Raw genomic sequence first — 13,716 nt, 5'->3', positions numbered from 1 at the left:
AGTTAATAATTTGCTTTCTTTAATAACACTTTCATGGGACGGTAATGGTGGAATCATTAGACGTAATATTATCATAATTATATTAATTTTTGATAAACAAAAGGACGTTAACTCGTCAAGATTTCAACTACGGATGCAATTCTTGATAAAAATGTTACTTATAAACACTGTATTTTTGCGAGCAATCAGTGTTGGGTATTGGTAAACAAAACATCAAAATAAGCCGTCTTATGTCTCAACTGTTTTTTATCGCGAGTTCAATAAACGTGTTAATTACGTCTTCGCTAATAGCTCCCACTCACCGCAGTTCGCTAGATAAATTTTAGCGAGTCAAAAAAAAACACAATAGTGTCAGTTATCAAAACGTACCGCCTATTTGTTATCACAAAGGTATTGATTAATTGTTTTATTACTTTGATTGTTGACACGTTATGTATTACTGTCGATCGTGCGGCATGTTGTTCTAACTAGTCGCCAGCGCAAGTTGGCAGTATGTCACGCGAAAAAAGTAAAATCGTACAAATTATTCCATAAAAAAAAATCAAATATTTTTTTCCAGGTTATCCTTTTTCCGAAAATGTAACCGGTTAACTGGCCATTTTTTCAAGGCTCGATTGATTGACTCTCTGTGTGTTCACTTCAGATAAAACAAGAGTCGTTCTTGGAAGACATCAATAACCTGTTGAATGCAGGTGAGGTTCCCAATCTCTACCCTCTCGATGAGAAACAGGAGATCTGTGAGAAAATGAGACAGCTTGATCGGTGAGTACATTTTTTTTTTTCGTTCAATTCTGGGGCCTGTTAGGGGACCCATTTTCAATGGAAAAAAGTATATATTTTTCCCAAAGGGGACCTCAAAATTCCTAATTGAAGGTTTCCACATTTTTTTATTTACTTTGAAAAAAAATTCTAAACATTTTGTTCATCTCCCATCCACCTCTTCTTGTTGAACCTTGGTAAATTAATATTAAAATCACTTTATTCTCAATTTTAAAGTATTTGTGTGCTAAAAACAACAATTATTTCCCAATGTTAGTCAAAATGATGCGATTTTACCGACCCGAAGGGACCCGACCTCATTCCCAAGATGGTGAAAAAAACCACTGGAGTATCATCTTCATAAGGAACGCTATGATGGCACTCATCATGTGCTGTTTCGTAATTCAGATAAATCCATATACTACACAAAGCTGAGTTTATTACACTGTGTACATCATCCCTTCTCCACTTCTACGCCACCTGATCTTTGCTACTTTACTGTGACCTTTTAATCTGTACATACAAAATAATCACACCAACAACATTATCATCATCATTATCATCATCAGTGCAACTACATCACCATCATTAATCATTATTATTTCCATCTCGTCATGAGTACTAGTAGCACCATTATTGTCATCATAATAATCTCTGTCAACACAAAACTTTCCAGATATGGGTTTCATGTTTTATGATGGGTGTTTGTTTTTGTGCGTGAACATGTTATTTCATTGACAAATGCTTCATCTTTAGACATTAATATATTTTTATGCTCCCCCATATAGTCCCCGCTTCGTCTGTCCGTGTGTCCGTCTGCCCCTGCACAATATTTGTCCGAGCTATTTCTCAGCAATTTATGACCGGAATTCAATTAAACTTTATGGGAAGCTTCACTACCAAGAGGAGATGTGCATATTATCAGCTGGTTCTGGTCCGATGATTTTTCACAGAGTTATGGCCCTTTGAAATTTTCCATTAACTGTACATATAGTGCAATTATTGTCCGGGCTATTTCTCAGCAATTAATGACAGGAATTCAATTAAACTTTATGGGAAGCTTCACAACCAAGAAGAGATGTGCATATTATCAGCCGGTTATGGTAGGATGATTTTTCACAGAGTTATGGCCCTTTGAAATTTTCTATAAACTGTACATATAGTGCAATTCTTTATCCAGGCTATTTCTCCCCAACTACTGACTGGAATTCAATGAAGCTTTATGGGAAGCTTAACTACCTTGAGGAGATGAGCATTTTATGTGTGGGTTCTGGTTAGATGATTTATTTAGAGAGTTATGGCCCTTTGAAATTTTTAAGTTGCTAAACCATCCATCGTATTATTTTGTCCAAAGTTATGCTCCTCAAGACGTTTTCTTTTATCTGAATATATAGTGCAATATTGTGACGAAAAAAACCTTTTGGGGGCACCACCCGTCTCCGACGGTTTCTTGTCTTTTGAAGCCATGGTACATAATAGGTGCTCCCATGTTAAGGGATTTTTTTTATTTAATACTTGCATTTATTGCATTTTGTTAGACTGCAACCAGCTATCACCTGGTTAATATTAAAGATGACACAAACAGTTTTTCAAGAGTTTGATTTAAAACACTGTATTGGATACAAGGAAGTGTAAAGATACAATCATTTCACAATCCACTAATGATCTCATGTAATTGTAAGCTAGTGATACTTACTGCAGTTTTTTACCATTGAACATTTGTTTATAAATGATGCCCAGCGAATGCTATTGATTTAGCCTTGTACCGGGAAAACTTGGCATGTGCGTAAAGTGTTGTCCCAGAATAGGCTGTGCTGTGCAATCGTCGCAGGCAAATCAGGGAATATACTTTCCAACCTCGACTTGATTTTGCTAAGAAGAAACCTCCTTAAAAACAAAAATTCCATAAAAGTGGAAAGTGTTGATGAAGATAAGCCTGTAGGTACTGCACAGGATAATCTGGGACGACACTTTACGCACATTAATTAAGCCCCGTTTTCCCAGTGCGCGACTCAGTGAATGAGATTGATTCACTTGCAGTCTTTACTTCTTAGAAGTTTTGATTGCATTTCGCTTGCAACTGATAGAGTTTATATAGTTACAGTTTCAAGTTTTATATAGTTGGATTTAGTAGCAATTCTTGCAGTTATGTACCAACATCTAATGCCTCTGTATGGTATTTAGACTAGCAAAACAGAAAGCGAACGAGTAAGTAATAAACGAGCACTCAGTATTGTGAATTTGTTACCTGTGCTCGTCATGTTTAACGTATGTGAACCGATTCGACCTTAAACAGATGCAACGCTTAGAGGGCCAATGCTGTTGTTTGTGAATTCGAGAGACATCAAACACTTTCCAAGTTTTGCTATTTGTTGTAGCTTTGTTCCGGTTTATTGGTGATCGCTCGCTGTGCCACTTGAAAAGTAAATTCAGTTTAGCTTTTAGTAGATGCAAAACAATGCTATTTCAGATTTGAACATTCTGGAGAAAGAAGAATAGAAATTAATAAAAAGGAAGACCCTTTTTGTCATGTTTTGTTGTATGTTTGGGGTTAAAAGTCATGTACCAGATAAATTAGGTCCAGGAGTATGAACTAGTGGTTTCGCCCCATGCCTTGCATAAAGAACAATGATAAAATGAAGTGAACTAACTTGATGGACCGATATGTTTTATTGAATATTCAGGGGAGGTAACTAACTGAAGCCAAGATAAAATGGAGTAAACTAACTTGGTGAACCAATATGTTTCTATTGAGTCTTCAGGGGAGATAACTAACCAAAGCCACAATAAAATGTGGTAAACTAATAATGGACAAATATGTTTTATTGAGTATTCAGGGGAGGTAACTAAGGGTCCTTTTATGATTGTTTGCAGTCACTGGTGCAGCTCTGTTTGACATTATGATAATATGTTGGTTGTAGTATTTATGTGTATTTTTTCTATCTCCGGCATGATGTGTATATTGTGTGAAGATGTTTTGGTGATTTAGTTTTAAAATCAGCCTACCACATTAAATGCATGATGAATGACATTTTGTTAAACAATGTTATTGGCCATTTGAAAACCTAGACAGCAACTATATTCTAAAAAGGAAATAGCAGAAATAATTCCTAATGAATATTATATTTGTTTATTGTATGCCCCCTTCCGAAGAAAAGGGGGCATATAGTGTTAGGACTGTCCGTCTGTCTGTCTGTCTGTCTGTCCGTCTGTCTGTCCGTCTGTCCGTCTGTCTGTCTGTCTGTCTGTTTTTCCGTCACACTTTGCGTTTAGGTTTCGAAAAATGCTCATAACTTCTATGTCCCTTGAGACATAACCTTTATATTTGGTATGCATGTGTATATGGACAAGGCCTTTCCATACGCACAACATTTTTTACCCCTGTGACCTTGACCTTGAACTTAGGGTCAGCGTTTAGGTTTCGAAATTTGCGTTTAGGTTTCGAAAAATGCTCATAACTTCTATGTCCCTTGAGATATAACCTTCATATTTGGTTTGCATGTGTATATGGACAAGGCCTTTCCATACGCACATAAATTTTTGCCCTTGTGACCTTAACCTTGATTTTAGGGTCCGCGTTTAGGTTTCGAAATCTGCGTTTAGATTTCGAAAAATGCTCATAACTTCTATGTCCCTTGAGATATAACCTTCATATTTGGTATGCATGTGTATATGGACAAGGCCTTTCCATACGCACACAAATTTTGACTTCTGTGACCTTGACCTTGAAGTTAGGGTCCGCGTTTAGGTTTCGAAATCTGCGTTTAGGTTTTGAAAAATGCTCATAACTTCTATGTCCCTTCAGATATAACCTTCATATTTGATATGCATGTGTATACGGACTAGGCCTTTCCATACGCACACAAATTTTTGCCCTGTGACCTTGACCTTGAACTTAGGGTCCGCGTTTAAGTTTTGAAAACTGCGTTTAGGTTTCGAAAAAAGCTCATAACTTCTATCAAGCGTTTATAGGGGGCATAAGTCATCCTATGGTGACAGCTCTTGTTTACATGTTAATCGTCATTAAAATCATTAATATAATAAATGTATTTTAAACATCATTACCATCATCATAAAAAATCATTGTATATGAGTTTGATTAATTTGATACCATTATTATTTTATAGTGATGTAAAATTATTGTTGCCATTGATGATTTATGAAATTAAATGTATGATTATACAACTCAGGTTGGCCCAAAAGAGAGCGAAAGAGGCGTAAGTACAGGTCATGTATATGAGATCGTAAAAATGTTCCCATGTCAGAACTTTTCCATTAATTAAGTATCATTAAATAACAGTAAAAGAATGAAAGTATACTAAAATAATAAAGCAGCAACATATAAGATATTGAAACATCAGTATATTTCTCTTTTAGTGCAACCATTTGAAATTTTTAAAACTATTTTTGCATAAACAAGAGTTTGTTAATACTTCAGGCAAATTTGAAAAAAAAATTGAAAGTTTATGTATAAAAATCGAAACAAAGAGAGCACAAATTTTGAATTAAAGAAGTTTTTTTTCAATTTCAATTTGGATCAGGTCCTCAAAACAACAAGCTGAGTTGATTCTGTCACAGTAAGTTTTCGTGGAGTAATATAATATTGTGCCTAAATGAGTGTTGTCATTAATTACCTCGAAAACCTGTTTCACATTGAGTTTTTGCAAAAGTCGAGGTGGAACCAGATTTTTTATATAGAAAAACTGCTAAAAACGACAATAAAAGTTTTCTTATAAACAGTGAATTTGTTTGTGGTACATATAGCTGTATGCAAGGCAACAACAAGAAATGAGCAATGTAGTGCCAACAATATGAAGGCTGAAAATTTCTACGAATGGATCTTTAAATTGTTACCATAGTAATGTCATGTTGTTTTATGATAACAGAATTGGTGAAAACAGGAATGAGTTAGAGGTTTTGTAATTATATTAAAAGCATGTTGTGTTACGTTAACCCATTTATGCCTAGTGTCTAGAAAAAAGGCTTTGGCAAACAGCGTAGACTCAGATGAGACGCTGCATGATGCGGCATCTCATCAGGGTCTGTGCTGTTTGCTTAAATGAATTTCTGTAAGAAATATTCTAAATATAGAAATAAATATACTAGACATCCCTAATTTTGGAAATAATTTGATCCAATTTAGAGGGATGGGAGATTCCACTAGGCTTAAATGGGTTAATTGTCGTACAGACTGTTTGTTATTGCTTGGATATTGCACTGTTGATACATGATCACAAAAACAGTGTTGTCTTTGTTTTAGAGTCAGAACTGGTCTTATTTTTCAGATACATCTAGATATTTGTATTTTAATGCGATGCCATTTGAAGACAATATTTGAAAATTTGATTGCAGCTGATTTTTGTTATGTAAATATTTGTATATTGAGTATTTATGTATAACATGGAAGATCATTTTTGATGACATTTTGATGTCATTTAGTTTGTGTATAGTTATATCATTTTTTATGAGCTTCTCGTATAAATATTTTTATGCACTTTAAATATGATTTTTTTTCTACCATTGAAGCTATGTATAAATCTCTTGATTTTCTTGAATTGTGTTACAGTTGAGATGTGTTTGGGAAAGTGGTAATTCTATAGCATGTATGCCAAAATGAGTAAAAGTGCAGAATTATTATGCGCCGCCATAGGCGGAGGGATATTTTTTGGGCGTTGTCTGTCCGTCCATCCGTCCGTCTTTCCGTCCGTCCGGCACTTTTGTGTCTGGAGCCGTATCTTGGAAGTGCTTTGGCAGATTTCATTGAAACTTGGTATGAGTATATGTATGGATAAGAGGATGATGCACGCCAAATGGCATTGTACCATCTGTTAATAACGGAGTTATGGCCCTTTGTATCTTAAAAAAAAGGATTTTTAGCAGAGTGTCAAATATAACAGTTATGTGTCCAGAAGCATATTGGCAGGGGATATCAATTCGACGAATTTGCTTGTTATTAAGGCTGTTGTAACATGATTTTCTTTTTTCAAATGCTGGAAAAGAAAACAATAAAGCAATTAGTTTTAAAAAGCTTCAAACTTATGAACCTTGCAGCGTTTTTTTCTTTACCAGGACTAAATGTCAAAACATCGTGTCTGCTTTGAACTTAAGAAAGTAATGTTATTTACTCTCAAAGACAACAAAAGCAAGACATTGTTTAGCTCCAAACATTCTAACCAAATAATCATGTTTTCTTTCTTTAGACAGTGGAATGCAACACAACTTTTTGATTTGAACATGGAACTCCATTTGTATGCTGTTTCTCTCTCAAATAACCATACTTTAGCATGTGTAACGGTCAGTTTTATACCCCCAAATGTAAATGTAAAAAGTAATTTACCAATTGCATAATAGAAAGTTGGCAGACCATTTTAAGTCCAAAGTGCATAGTTTCCTTTATAAGAATACTTTTTTCCTCCATTTTGGCATTTAAAAATCGAGGGAGCGTTATACATGATTACGCGTGATGCATGATAAAGTACGTAAAAATAATACAATACTTTTCTCTTTTTTCTCTTTCATTTTAATACTTTTAGCTTTACCCTTTCCCCCATTAGAAGCAAAGTGAAAATGGCTTTTGCAACCAGCATAAAACTAGAACAGCCTGCGAGAAACTCCCAGTCTGTTCAGGTTTTTTGCTGTTTGCTGCTCATCAGTAACTAAGGGTTGGAAATGGAAGCCTTTAAAACTTGAATTTAGTAAGAAAGGTATTCAATTAAATGTAACTTTCTGAATGACTACAATATGTATCTAAGTGGTAAAGGGTTAATTTGGACTGTTGAAACCTCATTGACCCCCCCCCCCCCCTCCCACCCCCCCCCTTGCAAACCTGTAATGGTCTGGCTGTCTTGCAGACAACGTGAGAAGACCAAACAGACAGACGGCTCGCCGGTGGCGCTGTTCAACATGTTTGTGTCTCGAGTCCGAGACCAGCTACATATCTGTCTCGCGATGAGCCCCATAGGAGAGGCTTTCAGGAACCGACTCAGGAAGTTCCCTTCTCTCGTCAACTGCTGCACAATTGACTGGTTCCAGGTGAGGCAAATGGTTGAATATTGCTAGATTCGATGTTGTTGTATTATTTTCCAAATTTGGAGCCATTATTTTTCCCCATTCCCAAGCTCGTTTTTATTATTGTTTTGCATATTTAATTCCATTTTAATTTCCTGCAAAAATATCTATTCATCCGACACATGAACACCATTTTAGTGTTCGTGTGTCGTATGAATAGATATATTCGCGGGAAATTAAAATGGAATTAATTGTGTCACAAATAAATAAACGAGCATATTGTATCTACAAAAATCTATGTAATCATACCACATCTAGTGTTGAAATTGTGGCTATTGCTTTAAGGAACACTGATTGTTTAGGTGTTAACTTTATTTTACAAAATACTTTACCAAATTTTCATTGATTTTGAGCGTTATATAGGCTTTAAGCATTGATTATGTGTTAAAACAAATATTTATGCCTCGCTGTGGGAAAACAGGGCTTAATGCATTGTGGGTAAAGTGCAATTTGAACAGGAAAATCAGGGATGAAACTTTCAGCCTAAACTTGAATGTTTGCTAGGTAGAGACTTTCTTTAAACGAAAAAAAACACCATAAAAGTGTAAAATATCGTCCCTGATAAGCCTGTGCAGACTGATCATGCTAATCATGGGGAGCACTTTATGCACATGCATTAAGACCCTTTTTCCTGAAGCAGGCTCAAATATTTGTACCCCCCTTTTCAGTCCAATTTGCCAGTTTCTTTGTTAGAAAACTGTTGAATCCATTTTAGAATTTAAAAATCAAGTGCCCTTTATACACGGATGCACACGATAACAGGTAAAGTATAGTATGTATGTAAAGGATTGATTACTAATGTTGAAACAAATTTTTATATCCCCTTTTCAGTCTTGGCCAGAAGACGCCCTCCAGGCAGTGGCGGCGCGGTTCCTTGAGGAAGTCGAGATTGATGACGATGAACGTCACGGCTGCATCGAGATGTGCAAGATGTTCCACACGTCCACGCGAGAACTGTCCGAGCGGTTCCTACTGGAGCTCGAGCGACACAACTACGTGACGCCAACGTCATATCTTGAGTTGATCAACACGTTCAAGTCCCTGCTAGATGTGAAACGGGGGTAAGGATGTTTTTCTGTTTTTACATTGAAATGCTGTCTAAATGAAAGTTTTTAATGAATAAATTTGAGTTAATAAAAACATTATAGTCCCCGCCTGATGTGAAACGTGGGGTAGGGATTGTTTGCTGTTGATATATTGAAATGCAGTTTAAATGGATGTTTCAGAATAAAAATTGAATAAACTTTGAAACTATACTTGCTTTTCTGTTTCATTACAGTTCAACGATAGATATTCAAAATAATAACAAATAATCATGTAATTCATGCAAAATACGTTTGGCTTCCTATTGAAATCCTTCGGGCTACCAATCAAAAAACATTTTATTCACTATTACATAGAAAACAAGGTGTGGCAGTGAATATGGTTTTCTTCATCATTGAACACAGAGCAGTGGTACAAATAACGCTTTTTTCTTCATTGAACTCAGAGCGGTGAACTAATAAGGCTTTCGTTTTCATTGAACACAGAGCAGTAATGAAGATTCTAAGTAGGTTCTAATAATGCTTTCTTCTTTGTTTAACACAGAGTGGTAATGTTGAACACACAGCAGTAATGTTGAACACAGAGAAGTTATTAAGATAGGCTCTAATTAGGCATTCTTTGTCATTGAACACGTTTCCTCTTCATTGAACACAGAGCAGAAATAAAAACAGGTGCTAATTAGGCTTTATTTTTCTTTGAACACAGAGCAGTAATGAAGATTCTTATAAGGCTTTTTTATTTGTTAGAATTCAGAACTGTGAAAAGAAATATTATTTTTCTACTTTCTTCTTCATTTAACACAGAGTCATTTTTCTAACTTAGCTTTCTTTTTAATTGAACACAGAGCGGTGGTTCTAATTAGTCCCCTACTGGGGACTATATGGTTTGCGCTCTATGCGTCAGTCTGTCAGTCTGTCACACTTTTCTGGATCCTGCGATAACATTAAAAGTTTTTCATATTTTTTCATGACACTTAAAACATGGACAGATGGCAATATGGAGATTATGCACACCATTTCATTTTGTTCCTACGTCAAGAATTCTGGTTGCTCAGGCAACAAATAGACTAGAAATATTGCTGAAAATGGAGGATCCTGCGATAACTTTAAAAGTTCTTCATATTTTTCATGACACTTAAAACATGGACAGATGGCAATATGGAGATTATGCACAAATACTTTAAAAATTCTTCATATTTTTGAAACATGGACAGATGGCAATATGGAGAGGTAAGAGACTTTTATTGCTTGGTAATAGTCTTGTTATTCTTTCTTCTACATTGAACACAGAGCGGTGATGAAAATGAAGCAGAGATATGAGGTTGGACTGGAGAAACTTGCGAGCGCCGCTTCCCAGGTGGCAGACATGCAGAAAGAGCTTATTGACCTCCAACCACAGCTCGTCCAGGCCAGCAAGGATGTCGACGAGATCATGATTGTCATTGAGAAGGACTCCATTGAGGTTGCCAAAGTGGAGAAGGTAAGGGCAGCAACTGTGAGATCATGGTCGTCATTGAGAAGGACTCCATTGAGGTGGCCAAAGTGGAGAAGGTAAGGGCAGCAACTCTGAGATCATGGTCGTCATTGAGAAGGACTCCATTGAGGTGGCCAAAGTGGAGAAGGTAAGGGCAGCAACTCTGAGATTATGGTCGTCATTGAGAAGGACTCCATTGAGGTGGCCAAAGTGGTGAAGGTAAGGGCAGCACCTCTGAGATCATGGTCTTCATTGAGAAGGACTCCATTGAGGTGGCCAAAGTGGAGAAGTTAAGGGCAGCAACTCTGAGATCATGGTCGTCATTGAGAAGGACTCCATTAATGTGGCCTAAGTGGTGAAGGTAAGGGCAGCAACTCTGAGATCATGGTCGTCATTGAGAAGGACTCCATTAAGTGGCCAAAGTGGAGAAGGTAAGGGCAGCAACTCTGAGATCATGGTCGTCATTGAGAAGGACTCCATTGAGGTGGCCAAAGTGGAGAAGTTAAGGGCAGCAACTCTGAGATCATGGTTGTCATTGAGAAGGACTCCATTGAGGTGGCCAAAGTGGAGAAGGTAAGGGCAGCAACTCAGAGATCAAGTTCGTCATTGAGAAGGACTCCATTGAGGTGACCAAAGTGGAGAAGGTAAGGGCAGCAACTCTTGTCAGTTTAAACTTTTGTTTTCGCTGGAATGCTGAAAGCTTATTAAAATGTTTTCAAGTCTGTTTCCCAGTAAGAGCCAGTACTTGTCTTTTGGGGAGATCTAAAGCACTCTCCCACAGTCAAAGCCATGACCTTCCTGTTGCTAGATTGACACAATATTCACTACACTACAGTGAATGGTTATTGATAGAAGAAAAGTTTACATTTAAGGAGAAAAGGGCAAATAAGAAAAGACAAAAGTATGAAAGATGGAAGGAAAATCTGTCTGCTTACAAAAGACCATATTGGAAAAAGTCAGGAACACGCCACTCAGAAATTAGAGCTTGACACGACAAAATTAAGATGGGCTTGAACACATTTTAAAATTGTTGTTTCCATTTGGTAACTTTATTTTCCAATTCCAGAATTGCATTGTCTCAAAACGCAGAAATCACAAGTGAGACCACTGTCTCCTGATGGTATTTCACACTTTGTTTAAAAATTGGTCTGTCTAAAAGGAAACGATTCAATGTGAAATTATTAATGAGCAACTAATACAGCTTAGCAGATGACATGTTTCAATGTATTATTCAATGCTTTGTTTTAAAATTCTATTCTAATGAAAACAAAGTCAAATGTGAAGTTTTGAAATTATTAATGTAAAGTAATATTATTCTTGGGACATTTTTTATATTTCCTTGGTTAACCGATCCAAACATTTAATACAAACACATCTTAAAATGAATGGCACAAATATATATGTTTGTTTTTTTCTAAAATAAAAAATCCATAAAAAAAGGCATTTTTTTTAGAGAAAAAACAACAACAAACTGTTATGCCAATGCATAAAAATGATTGTACAGTATTTTTTGTCTTCTTCGTATCAAGGTCGTGAAAGCGGACGAAGCCGTTGCCAACGAGCAAGCAAAGGCGGCAAAGGCGATCAAAGACGAGTGCGATGCCGACCTTGCGGAAGCCATTCCGATCCTGAACTCGGCCTTGGAGGCGCTGAACACTCTGACACCGCAGGACATCACGATCGTAAAGAGCATGAAGAAGCCTACAAACATCATCCGACTTGTCCTGGAGGCTGTCTGCGTGATCAAGGGAGTCAAACCGGACAGAATTCCGGACCCGAGCGGTTCCGGCAAGAAGATCGAGGACTACTGGGGGCCGTCCCTGAAGATCCTTGGTGATATGAAGTTCCTAGAGCAGCTGATCAACTTTGACAAGGTTTTGTTTTGTTTGGAAGTGTGCGAGCAGGGCTTTTTTCCCCGTCTTTGTGAAGCCCCCTTTTTGCCCCTAATTGTGTGAAAAAATTACAAACTTTTAGTTTTGAAAAGAGAGTTGCAAACTGTTTTCAATTGTGAAAAGATGAGTTTCAAACTTTTCAGATTGTGAAATGAAAGTCGCAAACTCTTTGAAATTGGGAAAATTTGAGTTGCTCTGTGACTTGTCAAAATTGTGAAAAACAGCCATTCTCCAAGACTGAAAAGAGCCCTGACTTGAGATATTTCTTTAGGGAATGTAAGATGGATTGGTAGTAAGTTTGAAGGAACTTGCTTTTTTTTTTCCAAAAAATATTTATAATTTCTTAAATTGTATTTATTTATGCTAGATTGCATCAAAAGGCAAAGGCTTATTGAAAGGTTCTTGAATCCGTTTCCTTTTTCGAACTTGTAATTGGTATCTTTAGATCATATGAGTCTTGTTCTGAGAAAACTGGGCATAATGCATGTGCGTAAAGTGTCGTCCCAGATTAGCCTGTGCAGTCCGCACAGGCTAATCAGGGACGACACTTTCCGCCTTAATTGGATTTTTGCTAAGAAGAGACTTCATTTAAATGAAAAATGTCATACAAGCGGAAAGTGTCATCCCTGATTAGCCTGTGCGGACTGCACAGGCTAATCTGGGACGACACTTTACGCACATGCATTATGCCCAGTTTTCTCAGAACGCAACTCATATCTAAGAAATGCTTCCACAGTGGGGATAAAACCTGTTACATCCTGGTCGCTAGGCGGACACCATATCCACCAATCTTTCCGAAGGTTGCCCAGATTTTACAGGACATTCGGTCCAGTAAACTTTGACATTTTACCAGACCGAAAAACACTTTACCAGACCGAAAAACATTTAATCAGACAAGGCATATTGGGCAAATTTTGTTAATTCTAAAAGGTAAGACGATTGGACTAACAGATACTGTCAGTATTCACATTTATTTCCAGTTACATAGAGGATATTTGTTGGATTCGGTGGATTATCGATTTTAATTCACGAGTGATCATAGAAAATATAAATTTTCTATGATCACGAGTGAATTAAAATCGATATTCCACCGAATCCAACAAATTTTCTTTTTCTTTTATGCTTTTTTTCACTGTTTATTTACATTGTTAAAGCGTTTAACTAAAGAATTTCATTGGGATAATGAGGTCATTTCGTCAAAAAAATGATGTCACTACACAGTAAATAATTGAAACAGTGAAATTATCAGTTTTAATTCACTGATATTTCTCTATAAACCACCGGAAAGCATTAAATAAATACAGACAAAAGCTTCAGCAAAGATCATAAAATCTATAGTTTTAACCTATTACCCCAGAAACACTTATCTGCACTAGATGCAATTAGAATAACAATTGCAACAAAAAAAGAATTACATGAGTCCACTGTTGTTACATTTGCGAAGAGTCCCTACAAAGAGGTCAAAACAATGCGGGGCCTC

General features: G+C 36.6%; 1 protein-coding gene across 4 annotated transcripts in view; it reads left to right on the top strand.

The window, feature by feature from the left end:
- Nucleotides 1–13,716, top strand: part of LOC127848498 (dynein axonemal heavy chain 7-like) — a 281,861-nt gene that overhangs the window by 73,892 nt on the left and 194,253 nt on the right. For all 4 annotated transcript variants that reach the window (XM_052380990.1, XM_052380993.1, XM_052380992.1 and 1 more), the window contains 5 exons: nucleotides 644–762; nucleotides 7,611–7,791; nucleotides 8,659–8,888; nucleotides 10,161–10,350; nucleotides 11,874–12,218. In XM_052380990.1, coding sequence (XP_052236950.1) covers nucleotides 644–762; nucleotides 7,611–7,791; nucleotides 8,659–8,888; nucleotides 10,161–10,350; nucleotides 11,874–12,218 — 1,065 coding nt within the window. The remainder of the gene's footprint in view (nucleotides 1–643; nucleotides 763–7,610; nucleotides 7,792–8,658; nucleotides 8,889–10,160; nucleotides 10,351–11,873; nucleotides 12,219–13,716) is intronic.

The sequence above is a fragment of the Dreissena polymorpha genome, chromosome 10 (genome assembly GCF_020536995.1).
Source record: "Dreissena polymorpha isolate Duluth1 chromosome 10, UMN_Dpol_1.0, whole genome shotgun sequence".
Classification (NCBI taxonomy): Eukaryota; Metazoa; Mollusca; class Bivalvia; order Myida; family Dreissenidae; genus Dreissena; species Dreissena polymorpha.
The sequence above is the reverse complement of the archived record's forward strand: the minus strand, read 5'-3'. Positions and strand labels throughout refer to the sequence as shown.